The 13,355-nt window shown below is 59.2% G+C and overlaps 1 protein-coding gene across 8 annotated transcripts in view; it reads right to left on the bottom strand.

Moving 5' to 3' along the window:
• Positions 1-7,701: 7,701 nt before the first annotated feature.
• LINGO1 (leucine rich repeat and Ig domain containing 1) overlaps positions 7,702-13,355 on the bottom strand; it is a 212,163-nt gene continuing 206,509 nt past the window's right edge. For 7 of the 8 annotated variants that reach the window (XM_036907626.2, XM_057489004.1, XM_036907625.2 and 4 more), the window contains one exon: positions 7,702-10,553. In XM_036907626.2, the coding sequence (XP_036763521.2) occupies positions 8,697-10,541 (1,845 nt within the window). In that variant the 5' untranslated portion in view covers positions 10,542-10,553 and the 3' untranslated portion in view covers positions 7,702-8,696. Of the gene's footprint in view, positions 10,554-13,175; positions 13,200-13,355 lie in introns of those variants that run through there. The other variant, XM_036907629.2, reaches the window with a different exon arrangement.

Raw genomic sequence — 13,355 nt, 5'->3', positions numbered from 1 at the left:
CTGGTGGGAAGCAACCCCCCCTCCAGTGGGTACACGTGCAGTGAACATGGGCTCCGAGGCTGAGCATAGGCCCGTCCCGGAGGGGGCAGCGGGCAGGCGGGCCACGCACTGGAGAATGCCAACTGCAGGGCCTGTAGGAAATCATGCTTCCTTTTAATGTTCCTAGAGAAAAAAAGAGAGATCGCTTGTCTGTCCAATAGGGTAATAGACAATTATGATTGGTTGTCACCATGGACTCTTAATTTCTGCACTGGGGGGACAAGTCTCCCCTCGCACAGGGTGCCTGTTGTTGGAGCCGGTTTGGCTGGGTGTGGGGACAAAGCCCCACTGCTCACCACATGTGAGGCTCCTGCCTCGGAGCTGCTCAGTTCTAAACGCTCTGCATGAGGGCTGGGGGCTGGGGGCTGGGTGGGGAAGGTAGCCTTATAGGTAATGAGGAGCCTATCAGAATCATAACTGCAGAAGCAAACAATTATTGGCCACTTGCTCGGTACCAAACACCGTTCTGGGTAATTGGTGGGCATGATCTAATTTAATCCTTACCAGTGACATGGGCAGCCTGCCCAAAGTCACACAGCTGGTATGTAGCAGAGCCAGGATTTAGTTAGACCTGGATCATCTGGCTCCAGATACAGTGCTCTTAAACCCCTACGTTTGGCCCTCTGACCAGCCTCTACTGTTGGTGTGCTTTGTGATTCGATGCGGCTCAAACACTCAAGATACGGCCTTGCCTAGGCCTAGTGTGGGAAGGCCCTATACCAGGGGGCTGATTTAGCACGGGGGTACAGGCGTGGGGTGCTGAGGAAAGCACCATTTGGAGAAGTGACCTATACTGAGCCACAGCTTGCCAGAAAAACAGAAGTGAGCCTGTGTGTGTGTGTGTGTGTGTGTGTGTGTGTGTGCGCGCGCGCGTGTGTGTAGGGGGAGGAGCGTAGAGGTCAGCCCAGGCAGAGGGCAGAGCAGAACCTGTGGGGGGCCGGATGCCCGCCTGCCCAGCCCATGGGGAAAGGGAGGGAACGTCACTGGGATTCATCTCACGCTCAGTCTGGGCGCCTCTGAGGCACCCCTACCATTCGTGCTATCATCCTAGCCCTGCCTTCTAACCCTGTACGGGGGGCCAAGGCACAAGGGTCCGGCGGCCAGGACGCGGGAACGGCGGAGCAGCGAGGGGGCGGGTGTGTTGTGGCCGCAAGTGTCCCGTGGCCACGCCCCTCCCTGGTCCCTCCCAACCCCTGGCCGGGCAACTCGGCTGGTTGCCTAGGAGACAGCACTCGGCGCACTCTCATTGGCAGGCGGCGAATCCGAGGGTGGGAGCAAGGCCCGGGCTGTTGCCTGCGCGGGCACGTGGGCTCACCGGGGTGTGCGAGGTGCGGAGCCCTGAGCACCGGCACGGCTCGGGCGGAGGAAGGCCCCGAGGGCGGGGCTCGGCCGGGGAGCAGCTGGTGGCCCGCGCGTCTGAACCTCTGTGTGCTGCGGGAGGGGGGCTGGCGGTCTTGCAGGTCTGTGCTTTGCTGTGAATCAGGGCTGGGTGGGGAGCGGGGTTCCCATGTGAATGGCTGTTGTCTGTACCAGTGTGTACACCGAGGGTGAGTGACGAGGCTTGTGGGTGAACGTGTAAATTGCTGCGTGTTTGGGTGGGAGAACATGTATAAATTATACATGTTTGAATATGAGGGAGAATATGTGTGTGCGGGCTGTATAAATATGAGCTCTTCCATGTGCACATGCGTGCTCACTGGAGGTGCGTGTGTGCATGTGTATACATGTGTGTGACAGAGGGGTGCATACTCTTCCTCTGCTCCCACACGTCAAATCCTTCCCCCTTGGGCTCTGAGCTGCGTCCCTCTCACGCTCAAGCACCCAGCCAGCTCCCCGTTGTCCAGACGGTGCTCTACGAACACCTGCCTCAGCCTCACGAGCCCCCTCCTGCCCTCCCTCCCACAGGAACACAGACAACCAGCAGGAGGGGGGATTCCGTCCCCGGTGCACAGGAGCGTGGGGATGAGGCCTTCAAAGCAGATGTTCCTCATCAGAAGCCAGGGGAACTAGAGCTGAGGGCCTGGGGACACTTGAAAAGCTGGTACCTGCTTTGACCTCCCCTATCTGCTCTCTGCACGAATGGTAACTTTCCTTTAGCCTCCGGCTGCCTGTGGGACACTGTGTTCCACAGCTGCGGGGTGCTCATCAGGCGTCAGTCCCTCATTTACCTCCCCACCCCAGCCTCTCCTTCCTACAAGGGTGTTTGGGAAGCTTTCTTTTGTGGGGAAGGTCTGGAAACCAGCTGGAGGGCCCACCTGGGACTTGGAAACCCATCACCGGCCCCTCTAGCTCTTTGCCTCACACAGAACAAACCTCCTATCCACCCCCACATCCAGCAGTCCCTTCTGCCACTGGGCAACTGCAGAGACCTATCGACCTTGCAGGGTCCCCTTCCCTTCCAGCTGCTGCAGGAGAAGGAGAACAGCTGTCGTCCTGGCTCCGGGCCAGCCACGTGCCAGCCGGTGGTCAGGCAGTGCTGGCTGGCTCGGCTGGCTGCAGGGCCTTCCACCAGTTCTAGTTCCCTGCCGATGGGCTGGAGGATCTTGTCCCACTCCTCATGGCCGTCTTCCTCAGCTGAGCTTTCAGAGCCCATCTGGTCCGACCTCAGCTGTACAGAAAGGGGAAGTGAGGCAGAGGAGCAGGGACTCATCCTAAGTGGCAGAAGATTGGCAGGCTCCCTGAGAAGGGCACAGAATACTCCAGAAAGGGGATCTCTAGGGTGCCTGTGTGGAGAAGGGGCCGCTCTCATGGCTGGGCTTCTGGGGGCTTTGGCTGTCCTGGCTCCAGACTGAGCAGCATCTAAGGGAGGTTGGGGAGAACGGGCAGGAGGTGGCCAAGGGCACCAGGGCCGGGGCAGGTGATGGCACAGTCAGTACCCAGCACGGTGAGGGGAATCTACGGGCTCAGGCGCGGGGCCGGGCAGTAACTGCCTTTCTGCTAGGGAGGCTGTAACTCTTCTTCACTTCAGCGGCAGCGTGGGGACAGGGACGTGGGATGGGGGACACCACTGAGGTCTGGGGTGAACCCTGAAGCTAGAAAGGAGACTCTTTTGTACACCCTTCTCTCGGGCTCTTAGGGTCGGCCCAGAAATGTGCAGGGACAGGGGTCAAGGTCACACAATGAAGGGGCTCCACCGCGTGGCACTGGGTTCTGGATAGAGCCCGGGAGAGATGGCCACCCCGACCCCACCCTGGGGGCTGCTGAGGGGCAGCTGAGCCCCAGGTCTGCTCCCTGCGCCCTTGGGAGTGTCCAGAAAGAGGCTGTGGGGGCGGCAAGCGATGGCGGTGATGAGGCTTTACTGGGCCTGCGCCTTTCCTCTTTATGATGCCATATTTTTTAACGAGCTATGTAAGTGTCTGCTAGGCAGAGAGCAGAGTCAGGCAGTCCAGCCGCCCCCCTCTGCTGGGGTGGGCGCTCCCCTTGGGCTAGTCTGACCTGATGTTTCCCATAGGAAGTCTTCCTGAATGCCACGGTGGTGCCCCCCTGCTGCTGTCCTAGTCTGCTTCAGCCAAGTGGTAGTTGGTGCTGCTAACGCTCATTACGTGGCCACGGACCCGTCGCTTCCCCCTCTTAATCTGTTTCCTTAGCTGCAAACTGGGAGCAGACAATGAACAGTCTGTGCTTTCCCAGGTGCCACAAATTAGCTGTGCAACCTTGCACAATGGCTTAACCTCTCTGAGATGCATGTTTCTCATCAAAATACCGAGACAGTGTGGTAATCCCTGCCCTTGGGCTGAGCTCTGGGAGGAGGGGCCGATCACAGGGAGGGCCCCGGGCCCCTCCCACCCATCCTCTCTTCAGCTAGGCTTTTTCTTTCCTGCACACATCCAGCTTCCTCCTCCTACTCTGTTCCTCCGAACATCTCGGGGCTCCATCCACAGGATTGGCCTTCTCCATGGCAGTGTGTCACTGTCCAGACCAGGAGCAAGGGAGTAGGGGTGGTGGTGGAGCTGGTGGGGACAGAGGCACTGCACCCTGCTGGGCTCACATCCAGGGCATGGGTTGGCTGAGGGCTAGAGTGTGAAGCAACTGGTTTGGGGTGCTGGCACTGAGACACAGGAGTGTCCCTCAGTCTCCATGGCCCCCAAAGTCCCCACCTTAGCCTTCCCAGACACCAACTGTCATTTGGCATGATGACAAGGCCTGGGCTGGGGATTGAGGATGAGCCATAATAGGTTTATGGGGAGGCGGTAAATCCCTTTACAGGCTGAGCAATCAGCAACCTCCAGCAGTCAAAGGCCAGGGTACCAGGGGAGGGCTCTGAACTTCCAGGGCTGTGCTGCACAGCCACTGTTCTCAGACCCCTGCTCATATCCAGTTGCCCAGCAGATACCAGACTGCCAAGTCTTCCCAACAGGCTGCTGGGCCTTGTGTATTGTGCTCTGATTTTGGGGCCTCACAGTGAGGCCAAGTGGCCTGGGAGCTGGGAGGGGGTCATTGACTTGGCAGGAGCCCCCCACCCTTGTGCTCACTCATCCGTACCACAGCATGCCCTCTGCCGCTGACATCTCATCCCACAAAGGAACGGGGCTGCAGGACGTGATGTGGCTTTCCCCACTTCACAGGTGAGACCAGTCTGGTGCTTTTCCTGCCAGGAAGTACTGGCACCCTGAGTATGAATCCTGGCTTTATCACACCTACCTGGTGTCTGAACTGGTGCCTGGCACAGCCCTTGATAAACAGCTATTATTGTTATTGCTATATTAACTCCTGGCACCCCTTGCCTCCTGCTTCTGCTCAGGACACTGGACCAGGGAGAGCCAACTTGGGTTCAAGTGCTGGCTCTTTACTTACCAGCCCATCACACTCGAAGTCCCTTATCCCCGGGGAAATTGTAAAGGCCTGTGCACCAGTGAGTGGGTCCTAAAAGGAGAAGTGTTCCTCACAGGTCCCTGGGGAGGCTTTCTTCCAGGTGGCTGCAACAGCCCCTCGCTTCCCTCGCACCCTTTGGCCGTGTGCCTTTGCAGCTCCTCCCGCCAAGGGCTGCGTTTGTCCTCTCACCCCTGGAATCTAGACCTGTGAATTGCCTTGACCGATAGAATGCAGCGAACGTGATGATGTGAGATCCCTGCCGAGGCCCCAAGAAACCTGGCAGTTTCTGTTTCACCATCTTGGAGAAGTCTGACTAGCCTGCGGAGGAGACCACATGGCAACAGAGAAGCCGGCTGGCCTCCAGCCCTCCCTACCTCCCAGCTGAGGCAACGGACATGGCCAGAAGCCCCCCTGGATCTTTAAGCCCCAGTCGAGTCCTCCCAATGGACACCACACAGAGAAGAGGTCAGCTGTCCTACCAAGCCCTGCCTGCGCTGCAAAATTGTGACCAAATTTATCATGATTGTTGTTTCAAACCACTAAGTTCTAGGTTGGTTGTTATGCAGCAACTGGTACTTGATGGTCCCTTAGTCCTTAAGGCACCATCCACACCCAAACTTGGCTTGGGTCAGCTTGAGCGCCTTGGCCTCAGATGATTGGACAAGGGATGAGCACCTGACTGAAGGCAGCCAATCCATTGGCTGGCAGGTGGCCAATCAGATTTTTTTCTCTGGAGCATATGAATGAAGAGATCAGAGATCCTAGCAAGCCAGACTTTCAGCCCTGTGCAGGTTGTCGTGTCATTGGAAGACACCAAATGGGGGAAGGAAGCAGGAAAGGTGATAGACCATGGAGCCAGGGCCCCAGCACACCGCTTGACTCCGGCTGGCCTGTGCACCCACTCCTTGGATCCCATGAACCCTGACTCCAGGCCCAAAAAGGCTCAAGGTCCACCAGGACTCTTAATACCAGTCAGGGTCTACACTGCTTCTGTCCCCTTCTCCCTTGAGCCCTGTCACCTCCATCGCCCCGAACACACACAGGTTGTGGCCTTGTCCTCCAGAGCTCCAGGACACGGGCCACTCTCTCTGTCCTGAGCAGACAGAAGTGATGGCCCAGAGCCTGCTCCTGCCTCCCCCACACAGCCCCAAGGCCTTCCGTGGCGAACCGAGGGCACGATTAGGCTGGGCTTCTACCCCAATCCCATTTGCAGCTCCAGTTCCTTTGGATCCCCATTCTCCCCCACACGCTCCCTTTCCCTCCCAATTCGAGAGTTCAACCACCGCTCCCCTGCTTGTCCATAATGACGTCATGCTAATCATAGCGGTAAGTCTTGCACACCAAGTAGGTGCCACCTACTTGGGGGCTGAGATGGCATCTGAACAGAGGTCTGTCTGATTCCAAAGTCCATGCCCCATCCACCACTCTGCTGTGACTCAGGGCAGCTTACTTCCCCTCTCTGAGCCTCAGATTCTCACTTCTGAAGGGTAAACGAGGAGCCAGTGGAGGGGTCCTGGTGCTTGCTGCTCCCCCTAATGCTCACCTTACCAAGTGCCGTCCCTGGCCACACCCACTTGATTGTGCAGGGTAAGGGCCCAGTGTTTTTGCCTTTTCTCTTTGGTGGAGGGTTAGGCTGAAAGCTGCCTGTGATCTCATCTACCAGAAAGCAGGCTCAACTCTCAGAATCGGACTGACCCCAATAGCTTGGCTGCAGGCTAAAAAGTGAGCAGCGTAGCCAGCTCCCCACAGGGCTCGAGGTGGCAGGACACCCTGATTCTACAGTGCCACTGGGCGTGAGGCAGACAGGGCACCTGGAAACACATGGAAAGTGGGCAGCCCAGGAAGGCTTTGGCTGCCCCAACTACCTCTGGGTCTAGGCTTCCAGCCGTGGCACCCAGGGGAGGGGCGTTGGATGGTGGTAGCTTCTCCTCTTCTTCCCGTCAGGCTGTCGGGCATGGAGAAAGGAGCCTCTCCAGCCTGACTTTCCAGGCTATTCTTCCTTAAACCTGCCAGCGCCCTTAGCTGTTGAGTTTTTTACCCTCTGCTACAGGTGGAGGTCCCAGAGCCAGGTGGGGGTAGTGCTAAGATCCAGGCTGTCTGGCTCCCAGCCTGGGCTCTGCCAGGGCTCCTGGCTCCTGCCTTGGTCACTCACATCCCCCCAAACTGACTTTCTCCCGTATCTGAAAACAACCTGACAATTGTCTGTGTCCTTGAGTTTCCTCAGGATTCAGGTTCTCTCCCAGCGAACAGGCTCTTCACACTTCTGTCATCTGGGGCCTCCCTTCCCAGGGTCAAGTCTGGCGTGTCTAGGCGAAGAGAAGGGGCTGCTTCTGACCCTCCCGGTCAGCTTTGTGCTGGTGGGTCCCAATCCCAAAGGCAGAACCCGTCAAAGCCCAGGGCAGGCTCAGAGTATGGCCGGGTGAAGATGGGGTGCAGCTGGGGTGGTGACCTGGGTCTGGCAGCCCCAGAACTGCTTCCTCTGTCCCACTCCACATAGGGAACAGCACGCAGTAGGCACTGGGTGAATGCTTGTGGAAGAAGGCTTGGAGAGAGTTGGCACTCCCGGTCCCTGGATAGATCCAGGCCAGAGCTGCAGGGGGCTTCTGCCTGGCGGGCCCAAGACCAGAAGGGGTAGAAGCTAAGACACTCACGGGCCCCCAGGTTCCCCTGTGGGTCTAGAGCCCTGTCCATCCAGCCAGTACTTTTGACCACTGCCCCAGAAGGAGCCTCTGAAGTCCCCGGAGTGGCCCACCCCTGGCATGCCCCCCCCTACTGACCCCATGGAGATCCCTTCAGGAGCCCCACCTCCCACAGGGAGATAATAATGACCATAATGAGAACAGTCACCCACACGTGTGCACAGGCTTTACAGGTTACAAAGTGTTTCACATACATCATCTCATCAGTTCCTCACAACAGCCCTGTGAGGTAGGCACGGCAGGGAGTAATGTTTCCATTTGTACATATGTAGCGACTGAGGCCCAGAGAGGGTCAATGACCTGTTTGAAGCCACCCAGCAAGTCAGCAGCAGAGCTGGGACCAGACGTTAGGCCTCAGTCCCACCTCCAGCCCCTGGCTCTCTCCGCGGACCGTGCTGTTTTCCAGGAGGGCCCCAGCCCGTCCAGAGCCTTGGCCACCCCCGAGCCAGGCCTCCCCAGTACCTCCTGGCAACTCGGCAGACAGCCCCCCGCTCCCACTGGGCAGCCTCGTCCCCTCCACCTGCTCCCTGCAAACTGCCAGCCCAGAGCGGGGCCGCCCCGGCCGCCCCCCTGCTCACCTGGGCTGCCCTGGCAGGGTGGGTGAGCGGGTGGGGCTGGAATCTCCTTTCCTGTTTTCCTGAGTGGTCCCTCCCCACAGGGGAAGAGAAAAGAAAGGAGGAAGAGGAGGAGGAGGGAGAGAAAAACAAGAAACCGAGTGGGAAGAGAGCCCTGGAGCAATCAGGACATCAAAAGTTTGCATTCCGACTAGCTATAGGAAATAGTTTTTTTTCTCTTTTTATTATTTCAAGTTTTCATAAAAATCCATAATTACTGAAACCCAAGTTACAGAGGAAGTTCGTAACTTTTTTTATTGTATTATTGACTGTGCTGCGTGTCGGTTCGTCAGCTGCCGACTCCGGTCCGTCAGTGGGTGCCCTGGGCAGCCGGAGTCCCCAGGCCTGGATTCCTGAGGTCCCGGGAGACAGAGGGCAGGGGGTGAGGACCAGCCGGGCACAGGAGTGGGAGGGAGAAAGAGTGCGTGTGGAGGGGCAGGGAGAAGGTGCGAAGGACCGGGGAGCACGAGGACGGCAGCCAGGCCCCTTGCCCTGCCCAGCACCCTGGGGGCCCTGCTCCCCGGCCCCGTCCTCATATCATCTTCATGTTGAACTTGCGGGGCGCATCGGCAGAGCTGATGCCTGCGTCTGACTTTCGGGGCACGTACTCAATCTCGATGTTGTGCTTTGTGTTGCCCTTGCCCCGGCTCCAGAGAAACAGCAGCACCAGGCAGAAGAGAACAACGCCCAGGAAAGAGATGAAGCCCATGGTGGTGGCAATGATGAGGGTCTTGATGTCGAAGGGGAAAGGCACGGTGGCGCGGGTGCTGTTGGCCTCCCCCTCACCTGGCTGGTTGGAGATGAAGGCGAAGGTCTTGTTGGGCTGATGGGGCCAGTCGGGCGAGTAGCTGCGCACGTGCAAGTGGGCAGGCATGGAGTCATTGCCACCCGCGTTGGCCGCGACGCACAGGTACGTGCCGTTGTCCTGTACCTGGGCGTAGCGCACCTCCAGCGTGCCGTCAGGGAAGACTGTGAGCCGCCCGTTGCTCTTGGCTGAAACCAGGTGCTTGCGGGGCGAGAGCCAGAGGATGGCAGGGGGCGGGTCGCCATCTGCCCGGCACACAAACTGCACCGTGTGGCCCTCATCCACAAACACCTGCTGGGCCTTGCGGTCCCGGATGCGAGCTCGGCGGCAGGTGAAGTAGTTGGGCAGAAGCACGTCGGGGAAGTCCTTGAACTCCTTGCCCTGGACAAACTCGGGCGTGGCACACGTGGGCTGCTGCCGGTTGAAGTTGAGCCGCCAGCGGCGCCGGAACACCCACAGGAGCCGGCAGTCACAGGCCAGCGGGTTGGAGTCCAGGATGAGGGTCTCCAGGTTGCCCACCGAGTGGAATGCGGACTCCTCCAGGGTGGTCAGCTGGTTGCCGGAGACGTTGAGCACGCGCAGGTAGTGGAGGCCCCGGAAGGCGTAGGGCTCCACCACGGCCAGCTGCCCGCCCACCAGCTGGATCTCCTGCAGGCGCAGCAGCTCATGCAACATGGAGCCCTCGATGGTGCTGATGGGGTTGTAGGAGAGGTTGAGGAAGCGGAGATAGACCAGGTGGCGCACGGCAAGGTAGGGCACAGTGGTCAGATTGCAGTGCGTGATGGACAGGGACGTCAGGTTGAGGCCGTAGAGGCAGTTGGGCGTCATGACGTCCAGGTAGGGCCAGTGGGAGATGTCCAGGACCTTGAGCCGGTACAACCTCTTGAAGGAGTAGTCCCGGATGGCGTTGATGTTGAGGTGCCGGAGCCTTAGCACTATGAGGCTGTGCAGGTGGGACAGCGCCTCGGTGGGTATGGAGGTCAGGTTGCATTTCTCCAGGGTCAGCTGCTCCAGGCTGTTGAGGCCACTGAAGGCGCGGTGCGAGATGTAGACGAGGTCATTGTCACCGACCTCCAGGGACTTGAGGTTGTACAGGTCCTGGAACATGTAGTCCAGCAGGATGACGATCTTGTTCTCACTGATGTCCAGCTTGGTCAGGTTACTGAGGCCGGTGAAGACGCCCAGGGGGATGAGCTTCAGGCGATTGCTGCGCAGCCCCAGCGTCCGGAGGTTGAAGAGGTTGTTGAAGGCGCCGGGCTCCACGGCGCTCACGATGTTCTCGTTGAGCTCCAGCTCCTCCAGGTGCGGGAAGCCGGCAAACTCGTCCTGGTTGAGCGTTTTAATGCGGTTCTTGCCCAGGTCCAGCAGGCGCGTCTCGGTGGGGATGCCCTCGGGCACCGCCACGAAGCGCTTGCGGTGGCAGAGCACGGCCCGGTCCTGGGCGGAGCACTCGCAGCGGGGCGGGCAGCCAGTGGCTGAGCCCGACAGCACGGAGCCCAGTACCAGCAGGAGGATGGGCTGCCAGCAGGCCAGGAGGGAGCTGGGCGCGCTCCTCGCACCCCCCGCCAGCATCCTCTCGCTCACCTGCAGCCAGGAGCAAGCACAGGGCAGAGGGCGGGTCAGAAGGCAGTGTCTGGCTGGACCCCACCCAGAGCCCTCTGCACCCCGTGCTCTCCTGCCCTGTCAGGACGTCCCTGACACAGAGAGATGGGGGCCCAGAGTTGCACATGACACCTGCCTGGGACCCCCACAGTGAGGTCCAGGTGCCCAGGCCAGAGGGCCTCCTGCCACCCCATGCTGCTTCCCCCTCACCCCTTACCCTGCCCAGAGCCCTCTGGAAGGACCCCATCAGCATCGCCGGGATAAAGGGGGTTCAGGGAAGGGCAGGGTCATCTCAAAGGGGCCTGGAATCGGCACCCCAGGCTGTATCCACCTCCTTTACATTTTGTTTTACTGGTTTTACTGGTTGTGGGGCTCCAGGCACCCATCCTGAGCCTCAGCCTCCCCTGGTGCTCCTCAGGGATAAAACCAGACCAGCTGAGTTGCCCTTGGGGCTCGCAGAGGGCATCAAGGAGGCTCCAAGGCTGAGGGGTCTCCAAACAGCCCAGAGAAGAGCACGTCCGGCCTCCAGCCTGCCGGGCAGGAGCTTCTGAGGCTGCTGGGGGCCCCCCTCCCAGCCTTTGGACTGAGCTTCCCCGGGCGCAGACGCCATAGCCCCCTCCTCACCAGCTCTGCAGCCAAGCCCCCAGCCCCGGTCCTGGGCAATCGGCAAACCCAGTGGTTACCGGGGTTTCTAGCTCAGTGGAGGGTGTCCCCACCCAGAAGGCCAAGACCCAGCCCTGGTGCCCCCTGTGGGGTCCTTGCCGTGCAGGTCTGGCGCTGCACCCCCACCGGCTCCTGAGCTCGGGGCCCAGGAAGTGAGTTGTCCTGACTGGCTGCTGCAGGTCTTTCCTCCCGGAACGCCCCTCCCCTGCCTGTGGAAAGCCCATCTTTGGGCCTAATTCAACGTCCACTGCTCTGAAAGGCTCTCCGGTCCCCAGGAGGAAGTGTGCTCCCCTGCAGATCCACCCCAGCCTTCATGCATCCTTCTCTCAGGGTCCGGTCCTCCCCTAACGAGCGCGGGGCAGTGGGCCTCCCACGGCCTGGCACCGCCGGCATCCCGAGGCTTGTCCCAGCCACTCTGGGGGCGCGAGCAGGACTCGGGTGTGGGGACCGGCCTGACTGGTGGCTGCGGGCGGAGAGGGCCGCGTGTGCATGGGAAGCGTGGCCCCTCTCTCCCAGCCCGTGTTCGGAGGCTGCGTGGCTCCTACTTGTGCCCAGACTTCCCCTGGCCTCTTCTTTCCCTCCTCGGTCCCTCTGCTCGGCAAACGGGTCCGAGGTGAGTAGGGGGATGGGAGGACGAGTTGGGCACTGCTCCAAATTCCAGGGGTGGACCAGATCGTCTCTGGGAGCGGAACTGCAGCCCTCCCACATTTGGGGGAGCAAGGTCCATCCCACCCGCGCCCAGCTCCCTTGGGGCTCTGCTGCCTGTCCCTACCCCCACACTCACGGCCCTGAATGGGGCCCCCTGCAGGACGGGGAAGCCCAGACTGGGGGGGTCCTGCCTCTCAGCCCAGCCCAGGCCCTTCTCCCACCCCCTCCAGCCCCACCCCCACCCCTGCACACCCCCTCCAATTTCAAGTCATCTAACGCTTAAGGCAACTGGGGCTTGGAGCGCTTGCGGTTGCCCAAGGACACCCAGCAGGGAGCAGATTTGGGACTACAGCTTTGGTCTGTGAGACATGCCACACATTTTCAAATGCTCTGGTCGTCTCCCAGGACTGACAGGTACTCCCTGGTTGTTGATTGATTAAGTGACTTTAACCCAAGAGAGCTCCTGGTGTCACTGACATGTTATCGAATCTGCAAGGTTTTGCTGTCCCCAAGGGCTCTGTGCACCCCTCCCCTCAGCGCCTCTCATCCTCTCTCAAGACCTGTGGTTCGGCCTCCCCTACCCTACCCCCACCAGGCCATTTACCACAGTCATACACGCTCCAGTGACCCACCAGAAAAGCAAACACCCTGACAGGTGATCAATAAGTAATTGGGCCGGCAGCTGGGGCTGCTGTGGGTGTGAGGCTGGGGACCTGGAGAAGTAAAAGGACTTTTAGCACCCAGTGCAGGGCTGGCAGGTGGGGTGGGGCTGCTGGAGAGGGGGCTGAAGAATGAGGAGGCGAATAGCGAGGACACGGGCCACCTGAGATGTTGGTAAGTGCCTCACACAGAAAAGAATCTGCATTTGAAGACTCCACTACCTTGCCTCAACCTACCCATCTACCTCCTCTCCCAGTACTCCCTCCACTGAGGCCACCCAGGTATCCCCACTTTGTCCTGCACATTCCTGCACACACCAAAGGCCACTTCCTCCAAGAAGCCATCCTTGACCTACTCAGCCACAAATCACCTCCTGCCTATCACACTGAAGCACTTACATTTATTAGTAGTGACATTAGGTAACTGATGGATAGCACACCTCATTCTATAAATGATTTGGGCTAATTGACAAAAGAATTGTTTTGCAAGATGATAAAAAGATAAAGCTAAAGAAGGCAAGCCAGGCAGGAAAGAACACTTCAAAGTTCTGCATAATGACTAAAGGTGAGAGCTTCCCAGTAACCTGAGCAAAGAGGAAAATAGGCTCCAAAGCCTCAGCATTTGGTGCCTTACCTATGACACATATTCCATCCTGGGTCCAACAGTCACAGGTGCATCTGCCGCACCTGCTAGAGGGTGAGGTGCCTGAGGGCGGACGGTGTGTCTGTAGCTTCAGACCAAGGGGTGGCAAGAGGAGACCCTGATGAACGTTCTTTGAAAGGAAGCACGTATGTGTGAATTTTTGCAGGGTAG

Source organism: Manis pentadactyla, chromosome 11 (assembly GCF_030020395.1).
Source record: "Manis pentadactyla isolate mManPen7 chromosome 11, mManPen7.hap1, whole genome shotgun sequence".
Classification (NCBI taxonomy): Eukaryota; Metazoa; Chordata; class Mammalia; order Pholidota; family Manidae; genus Manis; species Manis pentadactyla.
The sequence above is the reverse complement of the archived record's forward strand: the minus strand, read 5'-3'. Positions and strand labels throughout refer to the sequence as shown.